At 40.3% G+C, this 19,169-nt stretch overlaps 1 protein-coding gene across 1 annotated transcript in view; it reads right to left on the bottom strand.

Moving 5' to 3' along the window:
* Positions 1–225: 225 nt before the first annotated feature.
* COLEC12 (collectin subfamily member 12) overlaps positions 226–19,169 on the bottom strand; it is an 89,253-nt gene continuing 70,309 nt past the window's right edge. Inside the window, exons 3-10 of the mRNA XM_026841442.1 lie at positions 17,367–17,489; positions 10,382–10,480; positions 6,774–7,820; positions 4,870–5,358; positions 4,282–4,418; positions 3,390–3,499; positions 1,547–1,692; positions 226–346 (exon numbers count right to left, since the gene is read on the bottom strand). Coding sequence (XP_026697243.1) covers positions 327–346; positions 1,547–1,692; positions 3,390–3,499; positions 4,282–4,418; positions 4,870–5,358; positions 6,774–7,820; positions 10,382–10,480; positions 17,367–17,489 — 2,171 coding nt within the window. The 3' untranslated portion in view covers positions 226–326. The remainder of the gene's footprint in view (positions 347–1,546; positions 1,693–3,389; positions 3,500–4,281; positions 4,419–4,869; positions 5,359–6,773; positions 7,821–10,381; positions 10,481–17,366; positions 17,490–19,169) is intronic.

The raw sequence follows: 19,169 nt of genomic DNA, 5'->3' as shown, positions 1-19,169 counted from the left end.
GGCCAACAGTCCTACTCAGATTGACAGAATGTCTTTTCTCAGAAGAAACAAGTTGCTTATGTATGTGGTTACCGGTTGGGAAGAAAATCTGTAACAGAATTAGTCCAACAGTATTTCCTGATGCTGTGGGTTGAAAGGCCTTGAATAATTGCAGGGTGCTGGAGAAGAGTTGCTGCTGAATTCCTTTATGCATTTAAACCAGTTTTCAGTGCTTGCTTTTGGTGGTTTTTTTTCAATTTTGGTAGGCAATGTTGCTCTCTCCCAGGATTTTCTTCTTCTTTAAGCAAATTTCCATAATATGTAGGTATCTGTAAAGTCACAGCCTATTACACTCCAAGTATTTGCCCTACAGTATGAGAGAAAAAAAGAAAAACAAATAGAAAAAAATAATGTAAAATTCCCGTGAAGATTAAATGCATTTCCAAAAAGAAAACTTACAGAGATCGAGGTACATAAAAAATTTAAGTGGACGCATATTCAAAGTGGACTCATATTCAGATACTCTAAGTCCCAGAGAATGAATATTTGTAGTCCATGAAGTTTTCTTAAAATAACAAATGTATGTAGGAAAACGAGGGCAAATCGGTCCTTCACTCTGGACATCCAAACAGAGTTACACACACACAAAGCTTGTTCAGCACTTTGTTTTGTTTTGTTTTAGGGGGGCATTTCTGTGGATGGGATGTAACTTTGGCTCTAGCTGACATGTCTGTCTGCCTTCCCTGAAATTCAGCCTACAGGGTTGCAACTGGAGCAGCCAGGCACCCGTGGTAAAGCAGTGTTTAAACAGGTTGTATGGAGGAAATACCTGCAGAGCCCCACCATGAAAACAAATACCCCCTAGCTCTGTGACGATGGGGCTGGGCTCTAAGCAGCCTTGTGAACCACCTGCCCTCTGCCACTGCAGAAATGCCTGTATAACCAGAAAGAGATGCCCTGTGACAATCACCTGGGTGACTGCTGGGCCACACTGGCAGTTTATGAGTCCTTCATTCCAACTGCAACAGATGGGTTGCTTATGGCCTTTGGATCCAGCCTCTCAGCCCTATGGGACATCTCCTGGCAGTGGTGGGAATTCTAAGACCTCATTAGCAGTCACCAAGTGCCTCCTGTTGCACAAACTCTCAAAACAGAGTCTTTCTGGTTTTTGAAGGCTGGTCCTCGAACCATCCTAAGGCCAGCTTTCCCCCTTGTGTGGCCACTGAGTCTATAAAAAGAGCTTCCACTGTGACTAGGGTCTGAAGCACATGCCAAATCATGCCTGAAATTTTAGGCGTGTTTAAAGTCTACAGGAGGTGGTCAAGATGCACAGCATGCCATGACTATATCCAGCTTGGGGGCTGCTCTTGCTGAGTGCAGTATGTCCTGCACCTGGGTATTAGAAAAGTGCATGTTGGGCGGGATCTGAGTAGAAGTGCTCCACATGTGATTCCCCTTCTTCCTCAACAACGCACTGCCATAGCATCTAGCCTGGATCTTCTCCCGGCTAGCTGTGCAAAATTTACTATGGGTAGGATGAAATAATCAAACCAAGCACCTTGCTTACCTTTGTCCATGTCTTTTTCACAAATGAAATTGTTAACATCTTCACAGTAGAAGTCATTCCAGAGCCCAGCATAGACCAAGCCGGCACAATCTTCCCCTGCCTCGTGCCCATGGCTCCAGTTATCAGGTTGCCCAGTTTTCCAGTTTCTTTTAATCAAAAAGCAAGATATATGATTGCACAACACAGCACACATGACAGTTTTTCACCACAAGAAATTAACAAAAACATCATGAGATCTGTTCTGAACGGGAAATACACGTTGAAACAAACAATACATGACTCTTGCTGAAAATGGAAAACAGATGTATTACAGAGAAGGGAATCTATTCAGCCTCAAGCTGCCAAAACTCAGAGACCTAAAATTAGACCGATGAACTTTATTTTAGTTTCTGAATGTACATGCACATACAGTGGGAGTGCTCCATGCTCCATGTGAATTACTCCAAGCCTGCAAAGCCTGCGTACTGCATTCCTGCCGGCTGATGGGATCAAGAAATGCTGGCAGTCTCACAAGCGCTGCCGAGATGGCAGCACCCTGTCGTGGCGCACTGCAAAAGGCACTCTGACTGCACCGAGGCGGGCCTCTTGAGAGGAACAGCAAGGATTTATGTGTTTATGGACCCATGCTTGGATGGGAAGTCAATTTTTGGACTTAAAAAGAATGTACAAAGTATACATGTATCTTTTGAGATCGTTAGCTTTGATGGTGAAACTTAACACAGCGTGTAAAAAGCCTGCAGCAAGTGTTTCCTCATCCTGTTTTTGTTTAACAAGTGAGAAACGCTTCCAACCTCAGCATTTAAAAGCTCCATTTTCCTGAAGAAACAGGTTGTCGAAGGGAGCTTGTGATTGCTGGCTGATACGGTCCATGCTCAGCTAAAAAATTTGCCTGCCTGACACAGAGCATCTGACCAGGCACCTGGGAGGACACACAGCTTTCCAGAAGTAATGAAATACTTTGAAAGTCAGTAACTGACAGCCCTGAGGTTACAACAGGGCATCTAAATCACGGTGTAGTGGAAACCTATTGAAAGCAGTGGCTGAAGTGGGAATCAGTCATAGTGAGAGAAATATAAAGAGAAACAAAGATGAAAATGGGGAGGGAGAAAAAGGGAAAAATAACTCATTTGAAATGCATCTGACTTTTTCCATGTTTCTCATCAAAATGAACACCAGTGAGATCACAGCTAATAATTTCATAACATCTGACCGACTAGCCTGTTCTGGAGCACAGCATGCTCAACTCTATAAACTCTTTAGTCCAGTCCTCAGTATTAAAAATTTGGGTGGTTGCAATCTGTTCCATTTAGGACAAATTAGGTGTAGCCCTAGGATTCCTGGAGAGCTGCCAATTCAGTGCTCAGCTGGCCAAAGCGTAGACATCCTCATTTCATGCATTTTCCTTATGTTTAATGCTTTTCACTCAGATTTGGGCTTTATCTAAAGGCTGGTCATTTTTTATCAGAACGAGCACTCTATTTATAGCCAGTTGTAATGCAAATAAGGAAAATTCAAACCAAGACAGCAAAACTGTCTGTGCTTTCCATCTCAACTTTGTAATAAAAGTCAGCAGCAAATGTTTTGGCAAGGAACACTTAGCTGTGTAGTTATGTGATTCTTTCATTCAACATTTAGTTTTCTTCCTGGCAAGGAAAGAAAGCCTTGTGCATGGAGAAGAGAGAGACAAAAAACTGGTTCAACAGCACCCTCAGTAACAAATTATTTCAGTGGCATCTACAACTGTCTGCATCCATTGGATAATTTCTTGATGCTGCTTTTAGAAGTGTCATCAAGAGTGCTGGCATCTCTAGAGAATAAACACCATTGTTTTTTATTTACGTACGTGTAAACTGGTAAGGATCCATCCAGCCATCTCCATTCATTTTCCTTCTCTGAATCCGTTAGTCCAATCCAGAAGCTGCCTTTCCCAAAAATCTGCTTTTTTATCCATTGCTGAGGAAGAAAAATCTTAGTCCATAACAAACAAACACAACTGTCTTTGGAGTCAGTAGGCTGCTCTGGTTTCATGAGCATCTTTGTTATCAGAATAGGAAGGGCCAGAGAATTTTTCTATGCTGAATATATGTTTCAGGAGTTGGCCTTGTGAATCCCCTTGCCCACGCTAGAATTCATCACAGTGTTTGCATGTGAAGTAGAGAAAGCTAGGCATGAAAATTAGGATGCATAAAGTCACAGACAACATCTTATAGATGCAAATTGAAAAAAATCCAAACAGTAAGCAGTTGCATCTTGATGTCCCCACTGTTACATAGACACCAAATAATATGTTGAACAGGAGTAAAGGTATAGCTAAATTTATAGTTAGATTAAAAATGTTTTTTGAGTCACAGTAGTTTTAGGCTGCATGCATTAAATCAGACAATTTAAAATTAAATTATATTCACCACTGCAAAAAGTATATTTTGAATAATATGCAAGGCATAAAAAACTCCATCTTTAAAGGTTCAAAACTCCTACAACTGTCTCCAGCCTTTCTGTCTGGTCTGTGCTCACCACCTTCAGGGTCAGCACCAGCTCTGCTCACATGGCCCTCCTGCACATGGAGAAGTTGCTGAGCAGGCAGAGGGTGGACAAAATGCTAACTGGAGTCAATCACTGTGTCTATTTCACTGCATGAATTCACAATGCTTTCAGCTTCCTACTTGCCTTGTGGCTTCCACATGTTAAATAACTTCAGACTGTCTTCTCGAAAGGCAAAAAGAGAAGGTAATTACCTGCTCCTCTCTGTTGTTTATGATAACCAGGTGTGATGCCTTCTCTTCACAGAATAACTTTGCATCTTCAAAAAAATCTCTTTCACTTGAAAAGTAGTAGCACTTTTCTGTGTAGTTCTTCCAGTGGGGAGAACAACCTGCGATGTGAATTTTTTGTGTTAAGCCTGTTACTGGTAACTCAATGGGCCAGTGGTAATTTTCTGCATAGGGCCAATAATAAGTGGGGGATCCTGTACCCATCTACACCATGCTGTCACCTAAAGTACTTGCATACAGTTTGGGAATTTTCTTATTAGGATCCTGACTCTGTGAAATCAAGGCTAAACTGTGTGCTCAAGAGGGTTATTTATTGATCATGCTACTGCTGCCTTTTCTTTAGCCATAAAGATTAACTTAAAGCAGTTTCAGGTCATCAGAAGTAAGACCAACAGGTATGGCTTCACTTAACAGGGCTTTTTGAGATAAATCCCAGAGATTTAGTCTAAGGTAGCAGAGGTTATTTGAACCAGTAACTAAAAGTGGTGAGAACCCTCCATTAAACACATTTGTATCTCAGTAGAAGATGCACGCGATGTGTTGATAGCTTACCGTTAGCCTGTGGCACTGACGTAGGCTCACTCTGTAGTGCCATTGGCATCCCTGGACCTGGTGGCCCTGGTGGGCCAGGCGGGCCCTTTGGACCAGGCAGACCAGGGACTCCAGGTAGCCCAGGTAGTCCTCGAGGTCCTGGTACCCCTGGCTCTCCCACAGTTCCTTGCAGGCCTTGAAATCCTGGTGGGCCTTGTGGCCCAGGTGGACCATCTTTTCCTTGTGGGCCTGGTGGCCCTGGGTCTCCGCTTGGTCCAGGCAGACCCGTCTTGCCAGGAGAACCCCTCTGACCTTTGGAGCCAGGTGATCCTCTTGAACCTTTCCCTCCTTTTTCTCCAGGTGGCCCAGTTGGCCCGGGTGGGCCCTTCTCACCTGCAGGTCCTGGTGGTCCAGGCTCTCCTTTCTCTCCTTTTTGTCCTTTTAAGCCAGCGGGGCCAAGAGGACCTTGAGGGCCTCTGTCACCTTTAGGTCCCCTTGGACCAGGAGGGCCTGAAACAATGTAAGCATGCAAAGTGGGGATATGGACAGAAAACAAAACCAAAAGCCCCACATGGGGTCCTTGTTTAAGGTATCTCAGACCAGGAACACTGGATATTCAGTACTGTGAAAACTGGGATAATAGCTACTTTGAGCAGTGCTTGCAAAAGCACATCTTCTTCTCAGGTGCTATCTACCTGAGCTATCTGCTCAGGCGCACTGCTCTTTCCTCAGCCTCCATGAAATACAGGATACAGAAGGAAATAATCTGATACACCTTGTCCTGTGAACGAGACAATGACACCATGCCCCAGGTGACCAGCCAAGGCGCCAGTCCCTGCAAGACACTCTGTGCTGTTGATGCATGCTGTCCTGTGTGTTGATGCTCCCGTTCCCTCACTTTGCTATGCTCCCTTTTCCTTCTAGCCCCATCTCTCTGCTCTTAGACTACAGGACTCTCTCTTGCAATGACCCTGTTTGCTGCCCTGTCAATAATGGGTTGTCAAAAAAAGACAAAACAACAGATAGTGAGCAATAGGCCAACTGTGGGAGAGATCAGAAGTACCAGTTGCTAACTGGTTGGCTGTAACAGGAAAGAGAATAGCCTCCATAAGAAATGGCAATATGGTGACAGTGATGAACAACAAAATAATTTTGGATTCTGAGCATGGATGAGCAAATGCCTTGCCAATACCCCCTCCCTCAATCTACATAATTTAAACTCCTTTAGAGATAAAGTCCTAAATTGGAGTCACTTAGGCCCAGTTGAAATTAGAAAGGTTAAGGTTACTGAAATATAATCTTGGCTCTAATTCAGCCTTAGTTTATTTGGAGCAATGGATTTATATTTGTGATTAGAGTTTTAGGCCTGACTGGTTCACATCAGGTTGGAAATATGAGTGTTCTTTTCGTTTGGGATAATACTTGGCTGGGAGAAACCTCCTGAACTTGATGCTATTTATTTCTGGAGAAAATAAAATATCCTAGGATTAAAACCTAAGCAAAGTAGGACGTTTTCTGGCAGACTAACAACTGGCTTAGAGTGAAATAGCAACTTGTTTTTCAGTAAGGGTGGACCTTTCTGGGAATAGCCATTTCCTCCTTAGCAAGCATTGGTTTCTTGAGGTTCCACACCTTCATTAGCTTATTTTAGAAACTAAATCAAAAGCAGATCCAGTCAGTCAGAATAAAATTTTGCTAAGTCAGAACCTTCTTTCCTATCATCCCCATTCTAACTACGTAAAGAAAGCATAGGAAAACCAGTGAGGAAAATTCAAGCAACATTTACATTTCCAAAGTTTAGGATTAGCTAATGGAGAACCCCAGGACTCCATACCAGCATGCACTAACTTTCACAGAACTGAAGAAGTAATGCAAGCAGGAATTTGACATAGGCCATAATAAGCATCATTAGGGAAGCTGCATACCTTGTAGGATAGTGAAGTTCTTGATGAGCTGGCCATGTTTAGAATCTACAAGCTTCATTTCTTCCATAATTACGGACAAATTGGCAACTTCAACATCTAATCTTGACCTCATCAAATCCTGTTGCATCTTGAGAGATGCAGAGTCTAAGCGAATATTGGCTAGTGTGCTGTTCATAAAAATCAGCTCATCTGAATGTTTACTTAGGGTGTCTGTACAAGTTGTCCTGACCTCATTCAGATTGCTAGTCAGTGTCCGTAGATGATGAGCAGTGTAGCTGATGTTGCTAATGATATTGACTATATCAGTTTCGAAGACCTGGAACCTCTCCTCTAGTTGGTTGAATTTAGCAGACGTTCTGTTTTCATATTCTTTATGTTGTTCCTGGAGATCTTTTAGATTTTGTTCATTGGCTTGGGCAATTGTGGTGATGTTCTCCATTTGCCCACTGAAGGAACTGAGCTGATTGTTCATGTCTTCAAGTGTATCATTGTTAGCTTTTGCCAATGCTGAGTTGTTGGTGGCCAAAGTCTGTAAATTTTGTACCTTTTCCTTAAGCCAATCAGTGTCCTTCCTGGCTTGAAGGACAACCTGCTGCAGATTTTGAAAGTCATTCTTGATTCTTAGAATAGCCAAGCTTGTATCTTCCATTGACTTCTGCAGGACACTGATAAGATTTCTTTGCTGTATTTGTGTCAGGTTTAAGTTGTTCAGGTTCATGATGACGACATTATGAGAATGCACTTGATTTTGCAAGTTCGTTTGGATATTACTTGTGTCTTGCTGAAGATTGTTGATATAGCCAGTATATGCCTGAAGAGTCTTATTGACACTGATGATCATGAAAGAGTTACTATCTAAGGCACTTCTCATTTGGCTCTGTCTATCATCTAATACATTTCCAGACTCTTGTAGCTTCTCCAGTGTATCTTTGTTTCTGGTAGTTTTCTCTGCAATGTCATGAAGCTGCTGACGAAGAGCCAGAATGTCAGATCTGAAGCTAGACAGTTCAGTGTTAGTATTCATGGCTTTTTGTCCAGCTTGCTCATCTGTTGTACAGGAAAAAGATTGAAAGACTTTAGGATGAATTTTTGAAAACACAGTATAAGTAAGCACAGTGTATTTTAAGTACAGTCACGTTGCCAAAATGTTCCATCAATGGAACTTCTATGCTATCTTTTCCAGAAAAGAAACCACTAAGCAAAGTTCTGCCACTAGACAGAGAAAAAAATCAGAGGAGTCAATGAAGATCAGAGGAATCAATGAAGACCTTTGTCTTGCTGAGAACAAAATGGTGATTCTATCATCGTATATGGGAAAACCTGCCGTTGGAAACTGATGAGTATATGCAGTCAAGTAGTGCTGTATTCTGAATGAAAACTGAATAATAAATGGAATTCAAACTATTAAAGAGGTGTCAGTAGGTGTATGTTTTGAAGCTGCAACTGGATTTTGATGAAAGCTCAGAAGTAAATTTTAGCTGCTCATATTTTCTTCCTCCTTCTCCTGGCAGGTGGAATTTTTTTTTTTTTTGTGATTTAGCACATATAGTTAAATTTTTTAAAATCTTGGGTTTAGTTTTTAAAAAGTTCTAATACCTATTTTAAAACAATCTGGGTTAAAGAGAAAAGCATTGCCAGCAGGCTACTCCAGATATGACAAGATATGATGAATCTATGTTTTTCTCTCTAATATATTACTATTGTTTTTAACGACATTTATTTTGCTGTTATTGTTTCCTTATGTTCTGAGTTTCAGCAAGGCAAAAGCTTTAATCTTTGAAGAACATATTTGCTCTTGCTTCCATTGCCCTACAGAATAGTTCTGGAAGCTTGTCTGTGTGTGATTAAGCTTTTGAGGCTGCACAGCTCATCAGCCAGGACACAGAAACCAAGGAAATAAGCGGTCGACACTCACATTCAGGGAAGATTCCCTTTCTCAACCTCAATCACTTCTCTCTCTTACACACAGTCCATATATTTTTTTCTTCATCTAAATGTAGCTGTATTTATGAATTACTCAGTCTGAAGTCCATAATTTCAGATGACTTCAAGAGAAAGCAGGATGGTTTTCATAAACTACAGTGAATACAGCTGTGTATGGAACTTTCTTACGGTGTGTTTGAATGAGTCATGATGGTGAGCATCGAATGGTGGCTTGTGAGACTTCAGTCTCAATTGTTTACGGAGTCTTTCATGGATGGACATCTTCCCGAGTATGGTTCCTCTCCCTGCCACTTGTCTTACTCCAGGATCTTCTGAGTTCTCACTCTATGTTTACCCTTTCTTATAGCTCAAATTACACTTTGTTCCTCATATAGCTCTGACAACTGCCAGGTCCACATACAGCTAATCCCTGAAGGCCTGTCTTTCATTCACCACATTCTGTTATCCTTCTGGCTCTACAGCAGTTCTCTTATCTTTATGCCTCACACACACACTGTTCTATAACTTTTTAAACTTCCTCCATGGCAAGTTCACTTAAATGGGAACTGATGGTCCTGCGTATCTCACTGGCCATCCATCCAGCAGCGTGTAAAAATGTGTGGTTGTGAATGAATCAAAGGTGCTCCAAGTTGTGAAAATTTAATCAGCATAATATAATAACCTAAATATAACCCAAAAGGTTGCATGTGCTTTAAGGTGTAATTTTTACTTCTGTATATGTATCAGCAAAAGTACATGCCTTTCAATTACCCCATGTCTTTGAACTAAATGCAGTGTGCAAATACTTCAGAATTCAGCTATTTTTGAGGGGAAAAAGTTGTAAAAATTTATGATCAAGCTGCAAGCAATTCATTTTTCCTAGAAATACGTGTCTCAATAATGGTTTATGAAGCTAAACAAAATTTATTTCAAGAAGCACATGCATGTATGTGCATATTAATAATTACATAAAAAACTAATTATATAAAATCTAAGTGTATGTATATATAAATTGATAATAAACAGCTCTGCTTCCTTTCCAGACAAGGAAGAAAGGTAAAAATGTACACTTAGTGAGTAGAATCCTTATCCATGATCTTTTTCTGTCTTCCTGTAAATTGAGAACTGTGATAGCACTTGGGACACCTGAACTCATAACAACCTTGTGTCATGTATTCCCTGAGATGATGAAGAAATATTTTATGAAAGTAATCAATTTGCCTCAGATGTAAGAGGTCTGAACAGCTGATTATTTGGACACCCCTTAAAATGGCCTTCAGTTTTGAATATTAATTTCTAGAACAGCATCAAGATGACTGGGTCACAGATTGTCATTTTATCTAGAATCTCTTGTGCTGTGGAACAGCTTCTGCTATGTTTTACATCTCTGCCTTAGAGAAGACTCTTTCCTGAGGACAACCTTTAAGTGTCTGTTTATTTTAGTATAAATGATTTCAGAGTGACTTCAGTGGGAACTGTAAATACTGAACTATGCTTAAAATGCTGTCCTAAGTAGATCTGATCTTAACGGTTTTTAAGTGCTCTCCCAAATACTTGAGAAATTGTAACAGAAGTAAGTGTTGTATCTTGTCATAGCCAGAGATTTTTCAGACAAATTCCTGATGCTGTCTGTCAGAACACCCCAAAGCCATAATACAAAGGGGCTTTGCTTGTGTGTAGATTACCTAATTTCTTCAGACCACTCTCCACCTCTGTAAACTTTTCTGTATACCTTCTGTGGGACGTTTCCAGGCCACCTGTCACATTGTCCATTTTTTCTACCACTATGGGAAAGAAAACAGTATGTTATGGAAAGAAAAAAAGTGAAATTATGAAAAAAGTCTATAAACAATAAAGCAAAGCAAGAAAACACCACTACCATCAAAGAAAAAAAAGAAACCACCTTAAAATTGCCTTCCTTGTCACTACACTCTGCTGTTGCTCTGTGAAATGTTGGAAGGATGAGCTCCTATCTACTGGTGGGACCCAGCATTTTCCAGTTCTTCCATCTGCCAAGTCCCCAAACATTTCTTTGCTCATGAACCATCTCCCTCCTGAATAAGGAAATCCCTCTTTGTGGCTTTTCCTCGTGTACCAAGTCCTTTTCTTTTAACATTATTTCCATGCTCCAAGCACAGTGCTGTGTGGCAAAGGCAGGCTGATTGCTAAAGGCTCAGATGCATGAGACAAGACTTCCTTTTATTTTGTTATGAGCCATTTCTCCTTTAAAATAAACTTTTTTTTCTTTTTTTTTTTTTCCCTGTGCCTTTGAATCATTAAAAATTGCCAACTGGATAGCAAACATTGGACTGAGATAGCAGTTTGAGGATGCAATTACTACATGTTTTGGGGATCAACTTTTAAACATCTTGGTAATGGTAAAGATCATTTAAAAGTTTTGAAACTTCTGCCTCATTAAGACTAAAAGCATGGTCATTCAGCAAGTGCAGATTTATGGTTGATGTGCTCTTTATTTTGTAATGTCTGAGTAATTTTCTTGTCATTGAGACAATCTGATTATTTGATGGAATTGATATGGAAATGGAAAAAGCAGAACAACAAATAAAGAGCCTGAGGTGGCTTCCAGTGGCAAAAATATTAAATGCTTGCAAGGTTAGAGGCAGCCTTCAGCTTCCACACCAAACCTTGCCTAATAGGCTTTTGCATTCAAGCCACAACCAGGGGCAGAAATGCCTTTTCCTCACAAGATTATTTAGCCCTTTTCCTACACTGTGAGCAGAATGGATCTGAACCAACCCTAGGAGAAGCTACACAAGTTACTGTGCCAGCTCCCTCTTTCAAACAGAAGAAATAAGGTGCTTCCTATGTCTTGAGATAGTGAAGCCAGTTCTGTAAACCTGTGTGGGGTAATGGGTACTGCTAGTTCATAACCTGCAGCTAGGAAATAGCCTCATAGAAGTTGTTGCTATGTAAGGATTTGCTTTTTTACTAGAAGTGGAAATTTAGGGGATCTTTTGCTGCTCATGAACAACCATAAGAATACCCGACCTTTAAAGTTTAGTCCACCAAGTGCTCCTTCTTCATTAACTTTTGCCCTTGTTCTTCTGACTCTAGGTATAGCAGTTACACAGTAGGCTTTTAATTGCTTCCCCAAAACCAACAGGAGAAAAATCAGACCAAGATTATCTCTGGTGCAACTGCACTGAGGTGAATGGAGTTACAACAGAGAAAAAGTCTCAAGGTTTTCAGAGAGATCAGGCACCCTATGGTGAATTACCTGCCTGCTCCTTTCAGTACTGCTAAGAAGTCAGTAAAACAGAGACTCTACTGTGTGTGCAAAGATAGAGTCAGAGTGTGGCTTTCTGTATTTGAGAAGGTGGCAGATTGCTTCCTAAACACCAGATCCAGGCTACAGTGATGGCGGCTACAGTGATGGCTTTGCTTTTTCAGGGGGACCATTGCTCAGTACCCTCTGCTACAGAAAGCATTTCCCTCCCCAATATTTTTTACCGGTTCTTCTGCCCATTAAAGTTATTTATCAAAATGCTGTATTCCATTTTTCCTAAATGAAGACAAGAGTTGATTCCCTGTTTGTCCTGCCCAGCTGTCTTCCAGTCTGGAATGCAGATCAGCAAAGGTCATTCAGTTACTTCTGATACTCCACTGATGCATGTATACGCCTATGCATCACATGCAGTGAGCGTGGGGACCATATTTGGCTTTTCCTTCTGGCTAGCTCTAGGCAGCTCCTTGTTCAGTCTGTGGTGTTCTGCTTTGTTTATGGATTGTCACTGTGAAGGACATAGTTCACTCTGGGCACTCAGAGAGGACCTCATGAAAGAATCTGGATTTAGAAAGCAGGCCTACTACAAGTGTTCCTGCTGGATCTGTGCTGGACTAGCAATGTCACATCACCTATAGGTCTTGTTGATTCAGATTTAGTGTAATATTCACCTATGTTATCCAGTTATGCAATACACTTGGCAAAAAAAATCTATTAACAATAATGAAAGGAAAATGTAGTTTCTTCCTTTTGGTGTTCAAATGAATGCCAGTTTGTACTTCAGGTCTGAAGTTTGTAAAACTGAGATTTTATACTGTCCATGATAACAAGAATGTTTTTATGGTTGAATGAAAACTAACACTGGAAACTTGGGTTAAAATATTCCCCTGAAAAGTCCAAAGCAAATGAAAACAGTAGAAATCCTATCACTGTGTAGTAGTCTGTACTGGCTACTACTGTAGATGAGACTGGATGGAATTAAAGATACAACAGCATATGGTATTTTCACGGCCAAGAGTAAAACAAAACAAAACCAAACCACCCACCCCACACTAAAAAGACTGAAGCTGGTCTGTAGCTATGGACATTCTTTGTGTGGAACACCCCAAAAATTTATTGAAGCAAGACTTTAATCAGAAGCCTTACCGATATTATTGACAATCAGCCATACTATGTGGGAAGGCTGTGCCTGCACTGTGTCTGAAAGATCACTAATGAGCACTGTTAAAAGGTCTTGCAGTCCCCAGCAGCTTGTCTCCTACAGAACATAACAGCTTTTTATTCTAGTGTGTAACTGGATGTCAGACAGCAGCCCTGGATCGGGAAGGTTCACATAACACTTAGCTGGAAGATGCTGGTTTAGAGTGGCTGGAAAGAGAAGGCCACTTTCAAATACACAAGGTATTGATTTTTGTCTATTTATTTGACTCTCAACAGGTGATGACTTACCCAGATTAACTGATATGAAGTGCAGAATTAGCTATATCAGGCAAACCATTTCCTTTATTTTAATTCTGTTTCCCCTCAGAGGGCAAGTCAGTCCTGTCATGTGAAGTGTACAGGAGAGAAGCCAGACCCAAGTTCAAACCAGCTCCACTCTTAGCTCCAGCAGCAGAAACAATAGAGGTCTCTGCAAACATGAGCTACAGGGTTAGCTCAAGGATTCCCAGTGATGGAGGCTAAGATGAATTTTGTCATCCCATAGACAACCCGATGCATGTATTTGCTTTATACAGAGGCAGGATGGTCAAATAAATCATGGGCCTAGGGGAGTTGATGTCCTGCCCAAACTCCTTCCCCAGGCAAATTGTAGCTTATTTTCTTTCTTACTACTGCCCTGCAAGTGGAAAGCATGAACTCTAGGAGGAATGAGTAGAGCAACATGGACAAAGTAGGTTTTGCTCCTCTTGCTGTCAAAAGGGTTCATATGGATGGATGTCTTATTACTGGGAATGCCTTTCCTTCCCTGGCAGTAGCTCCCACCACCATCTCTAGATGGAACCTTCAGTGGTAGGTGAGCATGTGGAGCACTCTCAGGAGTGGAAGTCAACCTCTGTGGAGTGCCCCAGGCTTGAACAGCCTATTCCCATCTCCTCCAGAAAAAGGCAAAAGCAAAACAGGCAGACCAACTATAATATCCCTCATGAAGGCCACTCTGCTGCTCCCAACAGTCTGCTGCTCTCAAAAATTCAGTGTCTGTCTATGCCTTAAGCTTGGTTTTATACAGTTTCACCTTAATTCTCAGTTTGGTCAGACCCCTTTACATTGTCATCTCATTTTCTGACAAGGTCACCGTGGAAAATGTGGTAAAGAGCCTCCAGAAGAAGCCAAAATTTCAAGTAGTTGCTGACTGGAACAGTGAGGACTGTTTGCATCTGAGACACAATTTCAGAAGCAGGGAGAATATCTGCCATCTCACCATGATGTGTTGGCCCTAGGTAATGTCAGGCAAACTGTCTAGGAGACATATAAAAGAAGTAGATGAAAGTCACGATGGGCATTAGAAACTTAAAAACAAGGACAGAGCAGAGAATGAGAACTGCTAGAAATTCAAGCTGAAAACATGTTAGCTTCCCTCACTGGAATGACTCACAGGAAGATCATTCACCTTCAATAAACTAATCTGACACTGGTTGGTGCCAGAGAAATTATAATTTAGTATTTTGCATTTAATTTAAGAAAGTATGTGTAAAAAACTACAGATTGCTTTATTAATGTTTTAAACAATTATTTAATATGTCCTCTCAAAGAAACTAATAGTAAACTCAGCTTGTTATTCCTTCATGATCTTGATGTTTAATTCATGTTTTGGTTTCAGGTTTCTCCAACCTACTATGTAATTTTTACCACCAGTTTGGAGGTTTGTTCTATGTTGACTTTGCCTCCCATTGAGCTGGTTTTTTGCCTGCCATATTTAATCCACTGATTAGTAGTTTTAACGTTTTAAATCACAAAGGATATCTAAATACCACGTAGGAAATTAAAGTTTTAAAAGTAGTTTTGGGCTTTATAAACATAAGTGTGGGAGGCAAATTTAATGGAAACTTAGCTAGGAGACTGAAAGAATCCCTGATGCCAGCAGAATTCCTTCTTTCAGTGTAATATTGCAATAAAAAAGACAAGCCAAACTCTGATGCAGAAAGGAGAGTTCAAGAGCTCTATAAAATTTTGACTTTTGTTCTTCCTTTAAGGCCTAATTCCTTCTCAACGATCAAAAATATTGCAATAATTCCTTTGAATATGTACTGTCAGCTGGGGTTTTATCTAACTCATGTTTTCCCTGCAAATTAGTGCTTAGGCACTGTGGAGACAAAGTCTTTAGATGCAGGTACAAAGGGCGAAATTAATAACCATTTGCTGCTTGGCATTACCAAAGGGATACCTTGGACTAAACAAGACTTTTCTCCGGTGTATGCCCCTTTTCCTTGGCATTCGGATGAAGCAGTTACCAAGTTGGTGAGTGGTGGAGCACTGGTCACCAACATGTCTTAAGTTTTGTGAGAAGGATGTTCATTATCCACCTTCCTATGATCTTTTTGCCACTTTTGTGTGGGAGAGAAAATTCTTTTGTGCTTTCCCTGGATAGATGTGGCTTGGTACTGCTATGACAGAAAGCCTAGTCCGTGGTCAGGCACCAATAACTACCCAGTACAAGAAGAAGGCTTAGAAATGAGTGTAGCAAGAATGGGACCTCAAGATGAGAGCAAAGCCTGGGGAAAAGATGGTGCTAGAGGTCCCCATGGAGAAAGAAGCTTGAAAACTGTGGATTGAGATAAGGAAGAGAAATGATGCCTCCCACAGAGATCTTCTGGACAGTTTCCTTATTGCTATTGCTTCCTACAACACACATGAACAAATGTTTGCCAAAATAAGATACAGAGCAATGGTTCCTCCAACTTGACACACTGTTTCAGATGCCAAATGAGGTCTGAGTCTTCTGATGAGCCCCAGAACTGACAGCCTGGTATAAAACTCTTTTGAGGAAAATTCTGCTAAATCCTTGGTGTTTAGTGGGTGGTTTATAGCCTGGAAGGATTCCATCCTCATCTGCTGTAAGCAGATCTCTGCAGATTTATATCTGCAAAAGGCCTAAGTTTGTCCTTCCCTAGTCCATATAACCAAATGATTTTATCTTTATAGATCAAATTTTGAATCCTGGAAAGTGTTTTTTTTCCTCAGAATCTGACTTCCAGAGACCAGTTACATATTCTTCAGGAGAATGTCTGACCAATTATATATGTACTGCATTTCTTTACATTGATTTTAATTTGCAACACACTGCTTTATCATGAAAAAGGAATACCTGCGTGTCTATATCTGTCCTTCACATTCTCTCACCATCCTGTCTAAATCTTCCATCTAAACCAAGAAGTTTTAATTTTCTTCCCACTCAAAACCGTACCAAATGCTCTTAAATAAGTATTTATCCCTTTCTATTTTTACAATTTCCTTTTCTTTTGCTGGCAAAGGACCAGAGGTGATGTCAGCTCTGCTATGAGCGCAGCTGTTGGCGGCACAGGATGCACTGCATGCTAATCACATGAATATTTACCCAGCTTCTTGGAGGGTTTTTGAAGCTACTCTCAGAGCTATACTCAAGCAGCTAATTTAAAGCTAGTTTGGTTTTCTCCACAACATGCTGCCATGTCCTGTTATAATACTTATATGTTATTCACTTTCTTTTTCTTATCACAAACTCATGTCTTATTTATTTAACTTATAGTTGTGAATGCACAACAAGCAGACACGTGAAAATATTCATAAGAATGCCTAAGTGGCTATAGTTAATTAGTGCTGAGGATGTATGGAAATTTTAAGCCATGCTTTCCAATGTGCCCTACCGATTACTTGCACAAATGAAATTTTCTCCGTTACTGGTTGCCCAGCTACCAGAACCTTTGAAATTACTGTCAAAACCACCTAAGCATCTTTGTTCATCAAAATAATTGTAGATAACTCAATACATTGGCACCTCCTGGTTCAATCTTTCTTCCAGATATTTCAAAGGGATATTGATCCTACATTTCGTTTCTGTGCTAAATATTATATTAGTAAGAATATTCCTGTCTCTCCCACTAAGAAGGACATTTATTCTGGGAAGGTGCAGTATATGTAAAAGAGTTGAGTGAAATCAAGGTATAGCACATGTTACTGAGCTTTGAGTCTTCCAGACAGTACTCCTTCGTGGCAAAAGAACAATCATTTTGTTCAAACTTTTTTCTTTTTTTTTTAAATGTCTAATCTAGCTTCAAAACTTCATAACTGTTTGAAAGTGAAAATCTAAAGTTGCAGTTTGGTTATGCGTGTTGTGTGTATGCCAAGGTATTGATATTTAAGGTGGAATGCGATAAACTGCCTGTCTAATAAGTAGAAATGCACTTGGATGCTTGGCTGAAAGTGAAATGTTGGGCTCAATGCATACATACCTTTGTATCCCAGAATGGCTACTGTGATTGTTAACAGGGCACATAAAATATATAATAAGATGATGGAAAACTTCAGTGCCCAGTTACTTTTACATTTGGTACATTGAGTCCCCTCCTGAATACCTGCAAAAGAAGATTTAAAGAATTTTAAAACAATGGCAGAGAACACATTGCAGGTTTTATTTCCACCTTTCCCCTCCTCTATTTTCTACAGAAGAAATTATTTATGTAAGCAGGTGATATATGGGTGCCTATCTACCTATTTTGCCCGGATAGCCTCCACAGTGGTTAAATCATCAGCTTAGTGATACAATCACTTTGGGATTTTAGCCTATAGAAGAGAAGTAGGTTCTGCTTCACTGGAAAGCCTGTGGCTTCCCTGAGAGACGACTATTTTCTGATTGTGCTAAGAAGACTATGTTGAGCTTTGGTAGTCAAATGTTTATTAGCATCTCCTCTGTTAAGCATCACACTGCAGCAACTCTTTCTTAGCATTCAGTCACGCTACAAGGGCAATAGGAGATGGTAAATGCTCTGTCAGAAGGAAAATACATAAAATAGCATTGTGAAAACCTGGTAGGAGTACAGGTCCTGCTTTGTAAGCATTACCACAAATGGCTACCATGTGAACACTTTTTTTCCATAATGAGAGCCTTTTTTCTTATTTTTGGAGAATGCTATTTCCACTGAAAAAAAGGGGTGCTATACTGGTAAAGCTAGTGGTACATCTATACCAACAGAAAAATGCTGGTGAATTTCCCCTTGTGGACAAGTTTAAGAAAAAAGGCCTTAAGTTGATGACAGAAAACAGGCCTTTACTATTTTATATTTGAGCACTTTGCAAAATGGTTTGGTATCTTTGAGTCTATTAGGGAAGCAATATTCCTCTTTTTTCTATGTGCTCCTCAGGAACAGCTCAACAGTGTTGGAAGCATTGACTAAGTCACCAAGATATTAATCAGAAACACAAATGTGTAAAAAAATGAAAACTGGACCACTGTGCTTGAATGAATGGGTGGGATTTATTTCTCCTTCCGGTGTGCAATTAAGGCCAGGATTAATGTAGCTTTCTGTGTCTGTCAGAAAATGCATTTCTTTGATATTTTACTCTGTGTACTATTAGGGGAGTCCCACAGGAAAGCTTTAAGCTCTAATAAATTCTATGTACCAGATTACTTAACTAATCAAAACTTGCTCCACAGATTTTTATGAGTAACTTATATTTTCCCCAAGGCCTAACCCACAGCTGATTTTGCTTTTCTCAACTCATGACCTTCTGCAGAGTGTTTTTTTATTTTTTGTTTTTTAAGAGAAAAGCATGGGCTACTTCCCCTGGGTTCATGGAGGACAGGTGACTGACATATCAAGTTAAGTCAACTGTATTTCTCTCTCAAAGAACAGCATTTTTCCAGTGACTTCCTTAAGACTGCAGTACTTGAAGGAGGGATTATCATATTGGAGCAACTCAGGAAGAGGACTTATACAAAGTTTATTTTACAAGGCATTTTCCTTAATTCCCTCTGCACATCTACTAGCAATGGCTAAGGCAGAAATGCACCTCTCACAGGTCAGCCCACTTTCCACATTATGTCATCTCATGTTTTGTTGCCATGTGATGAAAGCGCTGTCATAGATTTGAGTTCCTTAGGGTTTAGGCATAAGATCAGTTCTTTTTTCAGGAACAGAAACATTAGGGGAAAATGAGACAAAGACTTGTAAGCATAATCCAAGAACAGATCATATCCAAGAACAGAAACTCCAGAGGAGAAAGGCTTCTCTCCTGCCTGTGTAGGTGGGAAGGAA

The sequence above is a fragment of the Athene cunicularia genome, assembly GCF_003259725.1.
Source record: "Athene cunicularia isolate RWA chromosome 2 unlocalized genomic scaffold, athCun1 chr2_part1, whole genome shotgun sequence".
Lineage (NCBI taxonomy): Eukaryota > Metazoa > Chordata > Aves > Strigiformes > Strigidae > Athene > Athene cunicularia.
The sequence above is the reverse complement of the archived record's forward strand: the minus strand, read 5'-3'. Positions and strand labels throughout refer to the sequence as shown.